The sequence below is a fragment of the Sus scrofa genome, chromosome 5 (genome assembly GCF_000003025.6).
Source record: "Sus scrofa isolate TJ Tabasco breed Duroc chromosome 5, Sscrofa11.1, whole genome shotgun sequence".
NCBI lineage: Eukaryota > Metazoa > Chordata > Mammalia > Artiodactyla > Suidae > Sus > Sus scrofa.
In genome coordinates, this window is record NC_010447.5 from 63,737,771 (window position 1) to 63,757,127 (window position 19,357).

At 51.8% G+C, this 19,357-nt stretch overlaps 3 protein-coding genes across 3 annotated transcripts in view; 2 read left to right on the forward strand and 1 right to left on the reverse strand.

Annotated features, from left to right (window-relative positions):
- The window catches only part of LPCAT3 (lysophosphatidylcholine acyltransferase 3), a 38,696-nt gene extending 30,097 nt beyond the window's left edge, over nt 1-8,599 (forward strand). Inside the window, exons 2-13 of the mRNA XM_003355593.5 lie at nt 1,983-2,090; nt 2,615-2,721; nt 3,541-3,634; nt 3,797-3,834; nt 4,231-4,409; nt 5,130-5,238; nt 5,818-5,904; nt 6,001-6,167; nt 7,110-7,257; nt 7,339-7,497; nt 7,603-7,731; nt 7,937-8,599. Of these exons, the coding sequence (XP_003355641.2) occupies nt 1,983-2,090; nt 2,615-2,721; nt 3,541-3,634; nt 3,797-3,834; nt 4,231-4,409; nt 5,130-5,238; nt 5,818-5,904; nt 6,001-6,167; nt 7,110-7,257; nt 7,339-7,497; nt 7,603-7,719 (1,313 nt within the window). The 3' untranslated portion in view covers nt 7,720-7,731; nt 7,937-8,599. The remainder of the gene's footprint in view (nt 1-1,982; nt 2,091-2,614; nt 2,722-3,540; nt 3,635-3,796; nt 3,835-4,230; nt 4,410-5,129; nt 5,239-5,817; nt 5,905-6,000; nt 6,168-7,109; nt 7,258-7,338; nt 7,498-7,602; nt 7,732-7,936) is intronic.
- On the reverse strand, nt 8,556-13,699 carry EMG1 (EMG1, N1-specific pseudouridine methyltransferase). Its single transcript, NM_001243478.1, is given in 6 exon segments — nt 8,556-8,809; nt 9,126-9,275; nt 9,362-9,420; nt 9,837-9,978; nt 10,087-10,188; nt 13,437-13,699. Coding segments are annotated over 6 exon segments (735 nt in total). The 5' UTR covers nt 13,605-13,699; the 3' UTR covers nt 8,556-8,695.
- PHB2 (prohibitin 2) lies at nt 13,796-18,710 on the forward strand. The gene is made up of 10 exons (NM_001243556.1): nt 13,796-14,125; nt 14,292-14,376; nt 14,686-14,765; nt 15,939-16,123; nt 16,506-16,635; nt 16,738-16,841; nt 17,251-17,328; nt 17,658-17,734; nt 18,195-18,200; nt 18,366-18,710. The coding sequence occupies exons 1-10, from the start codon at nt 13,999-14,001 to the stop codon at nt 18,391-18,393; spliced, it is 900 nt and encodes a 299-aa protein (NP_001230485.1). The 5' UTR covers nt 13,796-13,998; the 3' UTR covers nt 18,394-18,710.

The window sequence follows — 19,357 nt, forward strand, 5'->3', positions numbered from 1 at the left end:
CGGGACCTTCCATATAAAAAGAAGAAAAAAAAAAAAAAAACCTTCAGTCCAGGCTTATAAAACAAACCTCTGCCTGAAAGGAAAAAAACAGCAACCCCCAGTCATCACACTCAGGATTTTATCCTCAGCACTAGTAAGCATTGCTGCCCTGCACTGGGGTTTACTGAGGCAGCGCCTCTTAGCCCCAGCTGCAAACCAGAATCGCTGAGACCCACTGGATCAGGCTCTGACAGCTGGGTGGGTGGGTGGGCGGGCAGGCGGGCCAGGAGCTGCTTTTGTTGTTTTTGTAGAGATTCTTCAGGTGACCATAGTCACCATTTTGCACCATGTTGCTCCTCAAACAAGCACTAAGATTCAGAAACAGCTTGTGGATGGCCCCCTCCCCAGAGAGAGCACATCCCTGAAGGGGTGACTGGGCAGCCAGGCTCCGAAGCCTCCGCGCTGCTGAGCAGCAGCCTGGAGCAAGGTTTGGTGTTTACACTCAAAACCAGCTCTGGGTTGTCACAGCAACTCGCCCAGCACAGCTCCTGCCTCCCCTTGGCGGCTTCGTTCCAGGCTTTGCTGTTCTCTGTTATGCTCTTAATGTTCTCGGTAACCTAGCCAGCTGCATTCTTTCTCTTTCTCTGCCAGTTGCTCCATCTCCTCATCATGCCATTCCTTTGTGCAATTACACTTCACCTGCATGGAACTCACCCACCTCCACTCCCGCCAAATACACCTGAAAACATGGAGACTGCAAAGAAGGCCTTAGGTAGCCAGAACAGCAGTTGCCAGGCCTGGACACTAAGTCTACAAAGAAGAAAACAAGACACTTGCTCTTGTATACATATTTTTTTTAACACCTTTAAAACAGTGATGGTTTCTAAGCCCTGAAGTAAATTAGAAGTAGGAGAAAATGGGGAAATGAAGAAAAAAAAAAAATAGAAGTAAGGAAGCAGAATATTCTTGGCAGGCACACTGAAATCTCAAGAAGTGACTGTAGGGAAGTTCCCCTATGATGCAGCAGGTTAAGGATCCAGTGTTGCCATGGCTGTGGCCTAGGTCGCAACTGCAGCTCAGGTTCAGTCCCTGGCCTGGGAACTTGCCTGTGCCTTGGGTGCAGCCAAAAAAAAAAAAAAAGACTAAATCCCTGAAGAGCAAGGAAAGGGGCAGAAAAATATAAGAAATGGATGCAAGAACTCAGAATGCAGGACAGTGTGGGCCCTGTTAGGATTCTACACACCCCAGTAGATCATAAAGCCATGGTGACTCTAGACTAGCTATGACCCAGATCACCACGAAAATGTTCAGTTATATTCAGTTTAGGGAGGCAGAGTAATGTGTGCTGTGTTTTTAAATTTCAAACATCCCAAATGATTAATAAGAGTTTTAGTGATTCCAGTTGGCTAAAGGTTTGAAACCCTTTAAGTGGTATAAACTCTTAGCTATCCTAAACGTATGAGTTCTCCGGGTAATTATGATCTGCCCTATTCTGTTCACTTATACTCCGTTCCTGAAACATTACAAATAAAAAGCAAAATATTTACAATATTTGGATGTTATTCTGTATACTTTCTAGTACCTGATTCTGGTCTTAGTTAGCAATACTTGCAGCTAACCTGGTGGTGTGTGCCTGCCAAATTTCTGCCCGTTTCTTTAGTCTTGTTTCTATAGTCATTCGCCTGTAAGATGGTGTCTCTAGGCCTAATGGGCACTCTCAACCCCTTGTGTCGTTTAGGGAAAACACAAGAAAATTCCTAGCAATATTTAATAATCCGTAATGAAACTGAGTCTTTGGACCCAGTCTGTATTGCCTAAATATAAAGTTAATACCTTCAGTTTAAAATTTGTATTTAGAAAGAGACTTTTTTTGGTAATTGTCTGTAGACATCCATATAATGTATGTTTTTTCCTCTCTGGGCTGAGTTTCATGCCAGATCAACTTCCACAAACCTGGGAGCACCCCAGGCACAAGTAACCCTCTTCTGATCTTTCTCCCCCAGGTTACCCCTTGGCTTTGTTTTATCGGCGTTACCTTTTCTACAAGGAAAGCTACCTCATCCACCTCTTCCACACCTTTACCGGCCTCTCAATTGCTTATTATAACTTTGGTGAGTGAACCGAGTTAGCAGCGTACTGCAATTACCGGGACCAGGGGAACAGACCTGAACAAAACTTCCTAGAGAGATTTAGATGGAGAGGGAAGTTGTAACGCTTGCCTGCAGAGGGTTTGTAGGGGCAGGAACACAGCACAGCTTAACTTCCCCTTTCAATGTACCTTCCCCTCCCAGATCAAAACATTTTGACAACGGTTACCCTTATCCGACCCCATCAGCAGAGAAGCACCCATTCGTGTTTCTCTGCTGTGGCTGTAACTGGCCGCCAGGCCCAGGCAGTCCCCTCAGGAGCACCCGTTAACTCCAACACCCAGAAATACAGGAACTCCCTGACAGTCCCTTATGTTTATGCAGTTAACTTCCGTCCCTTCCTCCCAAACGTAAAGCTATTTTGGGGGAAAAAAAAAATCCTAATACCACAGTTTTTTCATTCTATATTCTCTTTGCATTTAGAAGACTCAGGAAGAGTGGGAATGCAGGAAAAACAGGCTAAAATTTGCTCTCTCCTGTGCCTCCAGGAACCCAGCTCTACCACTCCGTGCTGTGCATTGTGCTTCAGTTTCTCATCCTCCGGCTGATGGGCCGCACCATCACTGCCGTCCTCACTACCTTTTGCTTCCAGATGGTAACCGTCTTCCCCTGGGTGGGAGGTCACGGCCTACAGCAGCTGGGGACGGGGGAGGCCGGGGACTGTGGTGTACAAGATACAGTGAACTAGGAGATTCAATTTCTAGTCCATTCTGCCAGCTACACTTTGTGTGGCTTTGGGTAGGCCACTTCCCACAGGCCCAGGTGTGTCATCCACAGACCGCACTGATGGTACCTCACCCACCTCAGGAAAGGGGTACCAGCCAGTCCTTTGCATGGACTGTGCCAGCAAGGTTCTTTGAGCCTAGCCAAATTAACCCAGCCCTCCGTGAGGGGAGTCACTTAAAGGCAAGGCAGAAAATTCACTTTGGGAATTCCCGTGGTGGCCCGGTGGGTTAAGAACCCAACTAGCATCCATGAGGACGCAGGTTCCTTCCCTGGCCTCACTCAGTGGGTTAAGGATCCAGCGTTGCCTTGAGCTGTGGTGTAGGTCGTAGACTCAGCTCGGGTCCATGTTGCTGTGGCTGTGGCGTAGGCCAGCATTGCAGCTCCAATTCGACGCCTAGCCTGGGAACTTCCATGTGCCACAGATGTGGCCCTAAAATGAAAAAATAATAACAAATAAATAAAAAATAAATCCACTTTGAAGGAACACAGAATGTAAGCATCTAAATTTTCAGTTTAGCCCTCATTTTGCTGAGAAACCTTGAGCAAGTCTCTTCCCCTTTACAGGCTCACTTTCTAGACCAAGAGAAAAGGAAAGTGAAATACATTGGATTTCAGAGCAGGGAGAAAAATAAAGAAATCATAGATTTTATCAATTTATTGATAGAATAAATACTCGCCCCTCTCCTAGGCCTACCTTCTTGCCGGATATTATTACACAGCCACTGGCAACTACGATATCAAGTGGACGATGCCACATTGTGTCCTGACCTTGAAGCTGATCGGTGAGTGGTGGGTCACTGCCCTCCCCTTGGACACCCAGGCTCCTCCCTCCAGCCCAGGCTCACTCTGGGCTCTGCCCCATGTGCTCCTGGCCACGCTCAGTCCACAGGCCACATCCCGGGCCCCCATCTCCGACTCCACCCACACATTCTCTCTCTGCTCAGGTCTGGCCATGGACTACTTTGACGGAGGGAAAGATCAGGTAAGCTGCCCTCCCTCCGCAGAGGGAAGGAGAAAGGCTGTTGTTACCAGGGGCGGGGCCATCCCCTCCCGCCCTCACGCCCAGCCGTGTGATCTCCTGAGCAAGGACTGACCAGTCTCCTCACCGGTCCCAGCTCTTGCTCCAAGTCCAGAGATCAGTGCCAGCTCAGTGTTTTGCAGAGCAGCAGCAGCCAGCTGTTGCTGAGCCACCCCTGCACATACCCTCTTGCTCACGAGGCACCTCCTCTTCTCTGTAGTCCCCACCCACCCACCCACCCAAGGAGGTTCTAGTTGAAGAACCCAGTTCACTGGGGCAGAAGGGTGGGGAACCCCCAGATTGGCTACTGGGGGGGAGATTCAAGGCTATCCTGAACCATTCGTTCTCTTCTCGGCATAGAAATCCTTGTCCTCTGAGCAACAGAAATATGCCATACGGGGTGTCCCTTCCCTGCTGGAAGTTGCTGGTTTCTCCTACTTCTATGGGGCCTTCTTGGTGGGGCCCCAGTTCTCAATGAACCACTACATGAAGCTGGTGCAGGGACAGCTGACTGACATACCAGGGAAGATACCAAACAGGTAACTGCCCCTTCCGATCAAGATCACCCGATACAAAGCCACTTCTGAAGTGACTTCCTCAAGGCCAGCTGGCTGCACTTCTCCGGCATGGCCGTGGTGGGGAGTGGGCCCTTTTCAGCTCATGCCACTTCCCACCATCCCCTCTGACCCTGGAATACAAACATAATAACTCACTTTTATGCCATAGGATTTTGCCTGAACCAGTCATATCCCTGCCTTTAAAACTCACTTTCCCAGTTGAAAAGATATTGTTAAAATACATCAAAATCTATATAAATATATATCAGCAGAAAATCACTAAGTTACTAGGGAAATCCCTTCACTGAAAGCTTGGCCAGCCTGTTTGAGCATTAATCCAACCAGGAGAGGGAGCAGATCCAAAACCGGTCTTTCTCGGCTCTGCATTGGGCTCTCAGTCCTCATGTAGACAGAGAATCTGGGGAGACCGAGAGGCCTGCAGGACCCCTGAGGGCAAGCACCCCAGCCTCACACACACGGCTCCCCTGCTGCCCTCCTCTCCTCCCGAACCTGCAAGGTTTGCCCCCTCCATGCTCAGATTCAGCCCCGAGGCTGAGCACAGAGAGAGCACCCCACCCCCACCCCCACCCCCATCCAGATGGAGGGTGCACTCTGGACCACTCACTCCTCATGAAGGCCACGAAGGTCGGAGGGCGAAGGGAAGGGCCTCCACCCATCTTGACCCCGCTTGTTCCTTTTCAGCACCATACCTGCTCTCAAGCGCCTGAGTCTGGGCCTTTTCTACCTAGTGGGCTACACCCTGCTCAGCCCCCACATCACAGAAGACTATCTCCTCACTGACGACTATGAAGTGAGTGCTTCCTGAGCAGCAGCAGTGCAACTGCACCCGAGATAGACAGTGGCCAGGCCAGGACCCCCGTAGATAGCCGAGAAGTGGGTAATACCATCTACAAATGCATGTTGGTTTTGCTCTAGATCTGAGAGTTGGTGTCAATGCCAGCCGGGCCGGGACACGTTCATCAGCCAGCACTGAAGGAGCTTCGCGGGCACAGGGCTGTGCCAGGTGCACTGCAGCACCCCTGACCTTCCCCCAGCAGCTCTGAGCTCGCATTCTTACAGCCAGGCGACTCAGCAGAGCAGGAGCTCAGACCCTGGGGGCGGGGGTGTGCCAGCTGGGGCTCCAGCCCAGCTCTGGGGAGGTTGGGCTCCTTCAGCTGCCGTTGGCCCCAAGCACTAGCGTCCCGAGGGCCCAGCACTCTAGGAGAGGAGCTGAGAATAGCGCTGATTTGGGTTCTCTCCAGGTGGGGGGGCTCCCGCCCTTTCCCCTCAGGCTTCCGCAAAGCAGTGAGCAGACTGTCAGGTGGACACGGAGCTGTCAGCCGCACAGGGCCCGGGGCTGTCCCTAACCCACGTGTTCTCTTCTCTCAAGAATCTCCACTTCATGTTCCGCTGCATGTACATGCTGGTCTGGGGCAAGTTTGTGCTATACAAGTACGTCACCTGTTGGCTCGTCACGGTAAGGAGGCAAGAGGAGCCGGGGTCATAGTGACACAAGCCAGGGGCGGGGGGGTAGCAGAGTGGCGGAACACTAACGGGGCCACCCATTCCTCAGGAAGGGGTGTGCATTCTGACGGGCCTGGGCTTCAATGACTTTGACGAACATGGAAAGGCCAAGTGGGATGCTTGCGCCAACATGAAGGTGTGGCTCTTTGAAACAAACCCCCGCTTCACTGGTACCATCGCCTCTTTCAACATCAACACCAACGCCTGGGTGGCTCGGTAAGCACCCCGGGCGGGGAAGTTCAGGTAGCTGCCTCCAGTCAGTCTCACACCTACATTTTCATCCTCAACCCCAACCCCCCCCCCCCCCCGCAAAACCACTTCTGTTGGAGTTCCTGTTGTGATTCAGCAGGTTAAGAATCCCACTAGTATCCATGAGGACACAGGTTCTATCCCTGGCCTGGCTCAGTGGGTTAAGGATCCTGCATTGCTGCGATGTAGGTCGGCAGATGTAGCTCTGATTTGACCCCTAACCTGGGAATTTCCATATGCCATGGGTGTGGCCCTAAGAAGACAAAAAGAAAAAACAAAAACAAAAAAAACACTCGTATCATATTTGAAAAACAAACCAAGATATGTGGGGCCTTAAGTGCTGGGCTTTCCCCCAGTTCTGCCGCTTGTCCGCCCTCCAGTGCCCTCCTGGTGAGAGCACTTTCTTGTCCCAGCAGCCCCGTCAGCAGCATGGGTGGAGGGCTGGTCTGCCCTGCTCACCAGGCACTTAGGAGGCCCTCAGTCATTATCTGCTGTGCCAAGTGCCTTAGTTAGGTCTGTTTTCTGTCTAAACCGTGACTCGTTGGCTTTACTGCCTTTCATTCTTTTTTTGCTTTTTAATTTTTTTTTGCTTTTTAGGGCCATACCCGCAGCATATGGAGGTTCCTGGGCTAGGGGTCTAATCGGAGATACATCTGCCGGCCTACACCACAGCTCATAGCAACACCGGATCCTTAACCCACTGAACAAGGCCAGGGATCGAACCCGCAACCTAGTCAGGTTCATTTCCACTGCGCCACAATGGGAACTCCTTTACTACCTTTCATTCCAAGGCTGTTAGGGTCCCCCAGGGGTTCCAGTGGGAACAGCCGCCACCAGTACCTTGCAGGGAGCTGAGAACCCAGAGGCAGGATGGCTCTGAGGCTCATTCTCTCCCATCCTTCTCTCTAGTTACTTCTTCAAACGACTCAAGTTCCTTGGAAATAAAGTACTATCCCAGGGTCTCTCTTTGCTGTTCCTGGCCCTCTGGCATGGCCTCCACTCAGGTTACCTGGTCTGCTTCCAGATGGAATTCCTCATTGTTATTGTGGAAAGACAGGTAAGCCGAAAGGCTGGTGGGTGAAAGGGGCCTGAGAAGAGCGAGGACACGGACCCTGAGACCTCTTCCCTTCCTCCCCAGGCTGCCAGCCTGATTCAAGACAGCCCAACCCTGAGCAGCCTGGCTTCCATTACTGTCCTGAAACCTTTCTACTACCTGGTGCAGCAGACCATCCACTGGCTCTTCATGGGTTATTCCATGACTGCCTTCTGCCTCTTCACGTGGGACAAATGGTTTAAGGTAAAAGTGAGGGCCTGCCCACTGGGATGAGAGGGAACCACTGGAAGCTCAGGCAGTTGGGGCTCTTCCAGGCCCTCTGTCTACCCTGTGGCCTGTACTCCACAGGTGTATAAATCCATCTATTTTCTTGGCCACGTCTTCTTCTTGAGTCTACTGTTCACATTGCCTTATGTTCGAAAAGCAATGGTGCCGAGGAAAGAGAAGTTAAAGAAAATGGAATAATCTATTTCCCTGGTGAGTACGCATCCCTAGAGCCGCGCTGAAACTACTAGGTTACACAACAGCAACAGACTGGGGGCTGAGGACTAGAAATTTGGGGTGAACCTCACGGTGGCCTGGCTTCCAGAAAACAGTAAGGGGAACTGACTACTCCAGCTTCGATGCACCAGGAAGCAGCTGGAAGGGCCCTGACCAGCCTTCCCACCATCTCCCCTTGCAGGTGGCCTAGAGCAGGACTGGTGCAGAAATGACTCGCCTCCCTTCCACAGCACTCCTTCGCCCCAGAACACAGAGCACAGAAGCCAGGGAGCAGGAGAACAGGGCTCCCCAGCTGTGCCTCTGCTGCCAGCCGCATCTCCATTTGGGGCCAAAGGGGAAACTCTCGTGGGAGGAGTAGAGGGGCCCACGTCTCCCCTCTGGGCTCCCCCATGCACGTTGCCTTATCTCTCCCCCTCTAGCCAGGAACCTGTTGTATTTTTCTTCTGCCAATTTACTACGATTGTACGTGTGCCGCCACCTCCGCCCCCCCCATGGGGGAGGGGAGGGCAAGGCCCCGCCTGCTCCACTTTTCTACCTTGGACTATACCACATAAAGTCACTTCAGTTTGTTCAGTTTTTCACTGCTAGCACTCCTGGCTTTCGTTCAGACACTGCCCTTCACGCCTGCTGCGGTGGGAATTACCGGGGCTCTCTCCTTTAGGGCACAGAGCCCATCTGCCAAGCCCAGGCCAGACAGCAAACACATCGTCCCCTCATTTGTCTCCCTGAGGTCTGAGGGGAATGACCAGGTCACAGCATCGACCCTGCTGAGTTCAAGGAGTCCCCAAAAAACAACCCGGTTTGCAAGAACAGTAATTTATAAAATAAACACGCAGCAGATGTACAGCCTCGTCTCGGTGCAGGAAGGTTGGCAGCAGTCTGCTGAGCACAGGGTCGGGGAGCAATGTCCACAGTCTCTGTGTGGGACGAGGTTCTATCGTCAGATGACCCTCCACACTTCCTCGAAGGCGGTGGTGAGTTTCGCACAGGTGAGGGCAGCAGAGAGGGGGTAGTTGCTGATGGACACCATCTTCTCTGTGTACTCCACGTCCACCTGAGGAGACAGCGGCCTGTCAGCTGGGGCCGTCGCTGTCACAGGGTCAGCCCTTCTTTAGGGCAGGAAGGCTGCCATAATGTCAATTTGAGCAAAGGATGGAGAAGAGCCTCCCTAGCTTTTGACTGTTACACATGCCAGCATTGCTCAAAGGTGCGCCCTGGGGCGGGAGATGGGACCCCAACCTGCCTGCAGCTCTGCTCTTAGCCTCTATTTCCCAGCTCATAAGGACAAGGATCATCCATATTGTAAATGCTCCGAGTTCTGTAATAAGCGTCAGCTCCATGAAGAATCAAGGGTTGAGCCCAGACCTTACCTGGCCATGGGCAAAGGCCCCCACCACGAAGACAACAGGGTCACTGCTGGGCACCAGCTCTCGCACATCACTGACAACTGGGATGGAGAAAGAAGTGCCAATTTTCATACATCCAACTGGGAAGTGATCTGATACTGGATTCTTAATCACCTAAAAAAAAAAAAGAAAGAAAGAAAAATCAGCCCCAGAATCATTCTCAGAATACCAACTCCAACCAGCAGGTGTCAATAACTCACCTTCAAGAGCTTCTGGGGGCCATCAGCTGCTCGAACACTGAGTTTGTGTAAAAGCTGAACTAGGACGGAAAAAGAGTTCAGAGCTGGGCAGAGACCCCATTTCGTGTGCCCAGTCTTACCCAGTGAAAGCAGTGAATCCTATCCATTAGGCCACCAGGGAACTCCCTGTAATTTGTGCCCAGTCACTTAACCAGAAAAACCCTTAGGTAAGCTGGGTTCCATGTGTCCTGTGCATCCACACTACTCCTAAAATGTTATGAATAAGCAGCTATCATCAAGCACATGACTGGTTGTGGGGTGATGCCCACAGTCAGGAACCCATGCAGGCTGTGCCCTCGCACATGGGAAGAAAGCAAGCAGCCCATGCTCTGGTGCACTCCTCCCCCACTTAAAAAGCCCACACTTAATTTATCCCTTTTTCTCTTCCTCCCTTCATCACCATTGCCAAGTTTAAGTCCTAAGGCTTCTCTCTCACCCATGAGGCCACAGAAACGGTCAAAGGTTCTGGGAATTCGAGTCTGGGGGTTCACTTCAATCAGCACGTTCTTCTGTGTGTGGATATAAACCTGTAGCAAGCCAGCCCGGTTCAGGGGACTGTCCATCAGCATCAGTAAACTCTGAGGGAGGTGGAAACCAAGGCACGGTTAAGGCTGCAGATGAGCAGCATGCGGCTGCCTTGCCTTCCACAGAGAGGCGTGGGGCCTGCATTCTGTCCCCAGAGTTACCTGGTGAGCTATGTCCGGTCTCACTTCGCCAGGGTCCCGTCCATTCTTCAACAACATGGACTTGTGCTTGTCACAGTTAAGCAGCTCATACGTCTTCCCTACCTGAAGAACAGGAGCAAGATCAAGAGTAACATCAGCTTCTACCTGGAAGAATGGTTCTCAGAGGTGGTCCCCAAGCAGCACCTTTGGCAATTTGTTAGACAATCAGATTCTCAGATCTACTAAATCAGACACTCGGGATAGGGCCCTCCAAATCCTCCAGGAGATTACTATGTGTCCACGTCCTCATCCACCCCACCTGTCCCAGCCATAACTGATCTTAGAGGGAAATGAGAGGATGGGTACAGCCTGTGATTCCACAAAATCTAAACTGCATTTAGGAGCTCTCCTTGTGGCTCAGTGGTTAACAAACTCAACTGGTATCCATGAGGATGCTAGTTCAATCCCTGGCCCCACTCAGTGGGTTAAGGATCTGGGCACTGTCATGAACTGTAGTGCAGGTCGAAGATAGGGCTCGGATCCCATGTTGCTGTGGCTGTGGTGTAGGCTGGCAGCTACAGCTCCGATTTGACCCCTAGCCTGGGAACCTCCATGTGCCACTGGTGCAGCCCTAAAAAAATATATATAAAAAGGCCAGTGAGGCTGGAGGACAAAGAGTGAATGGAGAGAGCAGACCCAGATGAGGCTGACAGAAGCAAGAGGTACTAGCACAAGGAAGGTTACAGTACACATTTCAACCAGCTATGGATGCCATCATCCCTGGAGTACCATTAATGACACCCTAGCCTAATTTATTCCAGAGTATGCTCTAGGAACTTAAATTTGGCCATAACTTTTCCAATTTCTTAATAAGTAACCTGAATTAATAATCATAACTAATCCCAGGACTTCCCATTGTGGCACAACAGAAACAAGTCCAAGAGTATGCATAAGGATTCGGTTTCAATCCTTGGCCTTGCTCAGCGGGTTAGGGATCTGGCACTGATGTTGCTGTGAGCTGTGCTGTAGGTCACAGATGCAGCTTGGATCCCACATTGTAGCTGTGGTATAGGCTGACAGCTATGGCTCCAATTGGACCCCTAGCCTGGGAACTTCCAGATGCCATACGTGCGGCCCTAAAAATAGAAACAAACAAAAAAAACCATAACTAATTCCAAGTTGCAGGCATTATTCTAGGCCCTTCACACATATTAACCCCTTTAATCTTCCCAACAGCCAGTAAAATGGATGCTACTTCCAACCCCACAGAACATATGAAAAAATGAACCACATAAGTGAACTCAGAACTAATAGGCTGGAAAAACAGCATTAAGTGAAGGATGACTACATGAACCTATAATTTGGTTAGAAATATCAATTATAGAAGATGAAAGAAAGACCTGATTAAATGGTTGGGGATTTTTTTGTTGTTGTTGTTTTCTAAAGAAGAGTTCCCATTGTGGCTCAGTGGGTTAAGAACCCAACAGTGTCCCTGAGAATGCAGGTTCAATCCCTAGCCCAACTCAGTGGGTTAGAGATCTGGCATTGCCATGAGCTGTGGTATAGGTCGCAGACAGGGCTCAGATCCCACATTGCTGTGGCTGTGGCATGGGCCAGTGGCTACAGCTCCGATTCAGCCCCTAGCTTGGGAACCTCCAGATGCCATAAATAAAGTAAAATTCAAAAAGATTTTCTAGGAGTTCCTACTGTGGCTCAGTGGGTTAAGAAACTGACTAGTGTCCATGGGAATGTCAGTTTGATCCCTGGCCTCGCTCAGTGGGGCTCAGAGCGTTGAGGATCTGAGTTGCAGCAAGCTGTGGCACAGGTCACAGATGGAGCTCAGATCTGGTGTTGTTTGGTGTAGGCCAACAGCTGCAGCTCTGATTTGACTTCTAGCCTGGGAACTTCCATATGCCACAGATGGGACCCTTAAAAGGAAAAATACATTCTAAAAAGGTTTTCTAGGAGGTCTCATTGTGTGCTCAGCAGGTTAAGGACCTGTCTTAGTCTCTATGAGGATGCAGGTTTGATCCCTGGCCTTGCTCAGTGGGTTAAGGATCCAGTGTCGCCCTGGCTGTGGAATAGGCTTCAGATGCAGCTCTGATTCGAGCCCTGCCTAGCCTCAAAACGTCCATACACCACAATTGGTGAAAAAAAAAAAAAATAGGTTTTCTAAACTGCAAGTTTAATAAAGTGCCATAGTGGTTGAGGAAGGAAAGATGGAAAAGAATCAAACCTAGATTACTATGGAAATGTACTACTTAAAAAGCACTTTCACTGGAGTTCCCGTTGTGGCTCAATGGTTAACAAACCCAACTAGGAACCATGAGGTTACAGGTTTGATCCCTGGCCTTGCTCATGGGGTTACAGATCCCATGTTGCAGTGGCTGTGGTGTAGGCTGGTGGCTACAGCTCCAATTGGACCCCTAGCCTGGGAACCTCCATATGCCACAGGAGCGGCCCTATAAAAAGACCAAAAAAAAAAAAAGCATTTTCTCTGCACTCCCGCTCAAAGTATTAATAACCCCTGCTTTAGAAAGTGAAGACATTTTTTTCTCAAGACTACAGCCTTAACATAAGTATAAAAACCAAGGTTAAAATCCAGGTCTAACTTCTAAACTAGTACTATCCATTCTGGCCCTACTCATTGAACAAGCTTAGCTCTAAAACGTAGGAGAAACAATGTCAGAAGGGATGAGAACACTGCACAAAACTTTAAGAAGGGAATTGCAGGATTTATTTGGTAAAAAGCAATCATAATAATTAAAAATAAAGATGTAAAAATATTGGAGTTGCCGCTGTGGCTAAATGGGTTAAGAATCCCACTACCAGTGGCTGCAGCGCTGGTTCAGTCCTGGCCCAGGAAACTTCCATATGCCATGGGTGCAGCCATTAAAAAATTTTTTTAATAAAAAAATAAAAAGATGTAAAAGTATTATGATGATCTGATCCAGGCACTGTTTCGAAATGTACAGTAATACAGAGAAGGGAGAGAGATGAATTAAAACACTAAGTAAAGAAGTGGGCTGAATGATCCACAGTAACTACTTTTCTCCTGTGCCCAATAAACTTGTCATGTGATGAAAAGGGACAACGTGACGGACGAAACGCACCCATCCACCCTAGATGACTTTCTTTCACAGAATCCTGGTTAATCAATTGGAAACAAGGATGTTATGGCTACAAAAGGATTCAAAGACAAAACGACTACTGCCAACTCAGGATATTAAACCGAGAGACAGAAAACTAGACCACTTTCTCCAAAAGTGTTTCACCTCTGCTTTCTACATCCACTTTGAAACCATCACCCTCATCCCACCGGGTCCCAGCCTATCGATCTACTGGCTCTCCACCTCCTTGTCCCAAGTTACCTTGACTGTCTCCAGGCTGGCCCCTTCCAGCACCACAATGAGTCTGCGGCCTCCGGTCTTGCTTCCCGCCCCGAGTCGGGGCCGCTTGGGCGCCACAGCATCCCAGTCTTCTTCCTGCTCCCCGGCGCGCCGCTCACGAGGTTGGAATCCACCACTGGGCGCAGCCATCTTGCAACCAAATCGGAAATTGCGCTGATTTTCTCAAATTAGGACCTCGTGCTCCACCCAATCGCATGCTTCCTTCCGTCGGCCATTTTGAAAGTGGGCGCTGGGAAATGGCGACGGCTCTCTGTCTGGCGCTCCCGAAGCCTCTCTGGGAGGGCAGGGTTCCAGAAAGGGGCAGGAACTTCCGTATGCGTAATTCCTGTGCGCCAAGCTCGGGTCTGCCGTGGGTGGGCGGGGGGGTAGGGTTTAGAAGGGAGCGCACTTCCGGTGCCCTTTCTCCAGCAAGCACCTGGGGCTCGGACCTTCGTGTGAAGGGTGCGATCCGTAAACTGGAGCGCGGTAAAGGCAGGCCGGCACCCGCTTCTGACCTCTGGTGCCGCCGGCCTCAAGATCGGACATGGCCCAGAACTTGAAGGACTTAGCGGGACGGCTGCCCTCCGGGCCCCGGGGCATGGGCACGGCGCTGAAGCTGCTGCTGGGGGCCGGCGCCGTGGCCTACGGCATCCGCGAGTCGGTGTTCACCGGTGAGCAACCTCCGCCCGCTTTCCGGACACCGGCCGACCCTCCCTAGGCCCCTGCCCAGCCCCGCCGGGTCCACGCGCTCACCCAGCCCCTCACCCCGCCCCTGCCAGAAGCTCGCACGTACTCTGAGCCCTGCCTGGTCTGACCCCCCCACCCCTCTCCCCGCAGTGGAAGGCGGGCACAGAGCCATTTTCTTTAATCGGATCGGAGGCGTGCAGCAGGACACCATTCTGGCCGAGGGCCTTCACTTCAGGTAATGGCGGGCAAAGCGGACTGCCCCTGACCCTTCACCCTTGAATCCCGACTCACCAGTAGCTATAGTAAGATTTTCAAAAGCATTCAACAGCCACCCTTTCTCCTCCTCACGCCCATCTCCCGGAACAGTGGGTGCTGCCCAAAACTCCAGCAGCACATACTGTTGTTCTCCAAAGGGAGAAGAGAATGTCTCCGTGACCGTGGTCATTTAAGAGAAGCAGACCAAGAAACAGGTGGTGGTGGAGAACAGAGCAAAACGAGGGAAACTGCTGTCTCCTAATCCCTATCCTTGTTCCCTCTCCTCCAGGATCCCCTGGTTCCAGTACCCTATCATCTATGATATTCGAGCCAGACCCCGAAAAATTTCCTCCCCCACAGGCTCCAAAGGTAGGTCTGGGCACTGGGGCGTTTCGGGCAGTAAACAAAGGAGCCTGGCCAGAGAGTAGGGAAAAGGGTAGTGTCAGATCTCTTAGTTTCCCCTTCTGCAAACAGACTATAATAAAAGCATCTGCTGCTTGGCTTAAAGCAGTACATTCTGGACACACTGTGTGTTTGCACATTTTTAACTGTCCCTCCCCCAATGCAAACTCAGTGAGAGTGTTGTTTGTTCTTGGTCTTATTCACTGCCTAGATGGAGGTCTTGTTTTAAATCCCTTTTTCTTTTAACTGCTTCATTTATTCTCTATATCTGCTGGTACAGCCTGTCCTGACCTTACTCTTCGCTGGTGCACCTGTTTCCCCCAGACCCTTTGTCACACACACTCCCAGAGGCATGTACACAGTGAAGCAAGTAGCTCACCTGTACTGTACTTTTTTTGTACTATTTTTATTTATTTATTTATTTATTTATTTATTGTCTTTTTAGGGCTGCACCGGTGGCATATGGAGGTTCCCAGGCTAGCAGTCCAGTCAGAGCTGTAGGTACCAGCCTACGCCAGAGCCACAGCAATGCAGGATCTGAGCCGCATCTGCAGCCTACACCACAGCTCACGGCAACGCCAGATCCTTAACCCACTGAGCGAGGCCAGGGATCAAACCTGCGTCCTCATGGATGCTAGTTGGGTTTGTTAACCACTGGGCCCTGAGGGGAACTCCACTCCTTTTGTACTATTTTTAGTGCAGGTTGTTTAACATTCCCAAAACTCTAAGCCTTAAGAGTATGATTCAGAGAACACAGGTTTTGTTCTCAAGTCTTGTCCTCAAGTCCTCCCAGCCTCATACAGGAGTCAGGTGATTGGGATGCATAGTAACAGGACCTACAGTAGAGACTGCACAGTAGAAGGCCAAAAGAAAGGTCATTTTTCCTGGTGGAGGGGTTGTGGGTAGAGAAGCCTCGACAGTGGACCAGGCTGCATTTGTCTTTGCTGAGTCACATCCGGTCAACCTGATGACCCTGCCCCCCTCCCCGGGTGGGGGTGGGGGGCAGTTCCAGACCACACGTCATTGCTGTAGGCAGAGGGGGAAGCAAGTGGAGGAGGCATTGCTCGGGGAGGAGGGCTTTGTAAGAGGCCATGTGAGGCCCCCATGGCCTTGACCAGCCACTGCTGACCTCGCTCTCAGACCTGCAGATGGTGAACATCTCCCTGCGGGTGCTGTCCCGACCCAACGCCATGGAGCTGCCCAGCATGTACCAGCGCCTGGGGCTGGACTATGAGGAGCGAGTGCTGCCCTCCATTGTCAACGAGGTGCTCAAGAGTGTGGTGGCCAAGTTCAACGCCTCCCAGCTGATCACCCAGCGGGCCCAGGTCTGACTGCAGCTCCCATCAGCATCTGCATGGGGTCAGCATTTCTCTCCTAGGCCCAGCACCCTGGGTGTTAGGAGAGGCAGCCTGTTAGGATAGGGTTGTGACCAAAAAGCTGTGCTGACAGCCCTTGTGGGAATCAGGCAAAGCCAGGCCTGGAACTTGATAGCAGTAGAGTCTAGATGAGCACATTTTGTTGCAGGGAGTGGAGATTGGGAGTCAGTGTAACCAAGTTCTTTCCAGCTCAGCTGTTCTAGTGAGGAGCTAAGAAAGGGTCACTGCGTTTTCTGCCATTTTCAGTTGACTGGGATTCCCACAGTTACAGCATGCCTTCGTTTCAGTTCTCCAGTCCCCTCAACGCCCCTCCCCGCCCCCCGCGCCCCAGGTGTCCTTGTTGATCCGAAGGGAGCTGACGGAGAGGGCCAAGGACTTCAGCCTCATCCTGGACGATGTCGCCATCACTGAGCTGAGCTTCAGCCGGGAGTACACAGCAGCTGTAGAAGCCAAACAAGTGGGTGAGTCACAAGAGGAGTCGGGCGAGGGCTTCTGAGGACACGGGAGGAGCGGTAGAGTTCCAGACACTTCACATCCGTGGCCCCGATTCTCTCTCACCACAGCTCAGCAGGAAGCCCAGCGGGCCCAGTTCTTGGTAGAAAAAGCGAAGCAGGAACAGCGGCAAAAGATTGTGCAGGCCGAGGGTGAGGCAGAGGCCGCCAGAATGATATCCTTCTGCTGAAGAGCTCGCAGCCCAGCCCCTGGACCCTCTGCTCCCCATCCTCCCCTGTGAGCTGGCTGATGAGACTAAGGCGAATGCGACCCGTGCACTCGGATCCCTGGGGGTGGGAGGACTGAATCGGATCTGAAATCTTAGTGAGGTGCCTGAGGCCTGGCTCCTCGCCGTAAGGCAGATCAACAGCACTGCTGGCCTTGCCTCTGTTTCTGCCGCTGCCTCCAGTTCCTGGCAGCTGCCCACAGGGAGGCCCACAGGTGGGACCAGGGTAGGGCCGGGCACGAGCCACGTGAGCGCAACCTTGGATCTGACAGCCCAGAGGAGAACCAGGTGAGGGTAGGAAGGATGGGGCCCCAATGAGACCTGGCCTTGTGTGAGCCCTTAACCCGACCCTGCTCACCTGGGAGAAGCTCTGAGCAAGAACCCTGGCTACATCAAGCTGCGCAAGATCCGGGCCGCCCAGAACATCTCCAAGACGGTGAGTATGTGAGCCCAGAGTCTCCAAGGCTACCTGGGAGTGGAGGTGTTTCTACACATGGAAGTGAGGGGGTTAGAACCTTGCCTATTTAGATTTTTGCTCCAACTGGCTTCTCTGATTTTTTCCTCCCCTCAAAAATGATTCCTTTGGATTCCCCTGGCCTTCTGTTCACACCTGTCATGGAATCACAGTCGCTCTGCATCGTGTGTGAGGGCGGGAACCGTGGCTCCCCTAATTCACCCACATTCCATCAGTGCTGAGTGTGTTGCAAGGGCAGGAATAGGGGGCTTCTTTCCTTGATAGAGACATGTCTCCCTCCTGCCCTGTAGATCGCCACGTCACAGAATCGTATCTATCTCACTGCTGATAACCTTGTGCTGAACCTACAGGATGAAAGTTTCACCCGGTAAGAGATGCAACCTTCACGTGGGGTGTCGCACAGGACGGGGGGCTAGGCTCTGGAGCTTGTTACCAGCTTACTCGTGTGACCTTTGAGAACACTGTTTCTCTGAACCAAAGTGGGGGCGCTGGGTGATTGACAGTTCCTAAGTCAAATCTCCGAGGATTTCATGTACAAGGTCATCTCGTGTAAAAAGCACTGTAATTGCCAAGTTGTGTTTAATTGAGAAGTGCCCTCCTCCCTGCCCCCGGGGGCACAGAGTGCCAGGCAAGGAACAATGAGAGATGGCAGTGGCCCAGGGAGCAAGGCTCTTCCTCCCCGGAGCCTGAGATTCCTGGTTCCTACAAGTTTGACTTTTTTTCTTGGGAGTGAAGTGGGCTTTAGAGCTGGGTGGGGCTTGAAACCGTCTAATCACACGTTCCTTTCTCTCTCTGTGTTCCCCATCGTCTGGTGACCTGGTCCGCAGGGGCAGGTAAGTTGCAGTGCAGCCCATCCTCAGTACCTGCCTCCTCCCCCACCGCCTCACCTTTTCACCTCCCCGCACACAGCCACGGGCAGGGAGGAGGGGGGGCCCGAGGGGCTCTGCCTCTCAGAGGCATATCCGCTAATAATATCACCATCTGCCTTGTTTCCACAGCGACAGCCTTATCAAGAGTAAGAAGTGAACCTGGTGACCGAGCACTCTGCCACCAGGGAAGAAGTGGATCTGTTTCTCCCCTAGTTTTTGAGGAGCCAGCCTGGGGTCCAGCACACCCCCACCCTGCCGCCAGTATCATGTGATGGTCCCTCCACATCTGACCTCCCAACCCTTCTTGAAGAACAAAGACTGAGCATTTTCCAGGGAGTGACTCCCCCATTGCCAGGGGTGTTGGGGCAGGGTGATTTCTCAGTGATCTCCTAGTGTTGGTTCCTCCCTCACAGTTGGGAGGCGGATCACCACCACCCCAGGAATTCTCAATAAATTTTTATTACTTAAGCTGAAGTCAAGGCCTCCGGTGTCTTGAGCTGGGCTGAGGAGGCACGCATGCGCGCTCACACAGCACTCTGCTGGGTCCTTCTTTGTCTCTGCCAGCAGGGGGCGGGAGAAGTCTGGCCAGGCAGGAGAACGCCAGCCAGCTGTGCCCGCTGCCCTCGCCCTGGAAGCCCAGGCGGGTTGGGAGCTGCAGGCCCTCGGTCCAGTCTGGGAAGCCAGCTGCACTCCTCACCCCACCCTCCGTACAACCACATCACCCATTTATTTACCAACATCTCCTTTTTTAAGGCTGAAGCAGCTGTGGCTTTGCTGAGCTAGACCAAAAATCTGATGACCCCAACCGGAGCTGCTTCCTTGGTAACAGGGTTGCGTGTAGCTGTGAACCATTTGCACTTACTGGGGGACTGTTTACCCTCCTCCATTTCTCCATCAGGGCTCCACCTCTGGAGGTGGGCTCTTCACTCCCACAGCACCGGGTCCCCAATAAGACAGGTGCTTCACAGCCTTCCCAGTGCAGCCCTTGCCGAGTGTCCAGGAGCAGAGAAACTGCTGCACCTACACCCACCCAGCCGTTTCCCATCCCTCGTCCTTCCAGGGAGGTGGGGTTGAAGCGTGTGCAGGAATCATGAAGTTCATGGTGGGGAAGGACATGCACC

Bases quoted from the DNA above. Each gene is read 5' to 3' on its own strand.
- PHB2 (NM_001243556.1), top strand. From the start codon at position 13,999: ATGGCCCAGAACTTGAAGGACTTAGCGGGACGGCTGCCCTCCGGGCCC. The intron at 16,842-17,250 runs ATATCCTTCTGC...GACCCTGCTCAC, and splicing joins AGGCAGAGGCCGCCAGAATG to CTGGGAGAAGCTCTGAGCAA. The intron at 17,329-17,657 runs GTGAGTATGTGA...CCTGCCCTGTAG, and splicing joins CCCAGAACATCTCCAAGACG to ATCGCCACGTCACAGAATCG.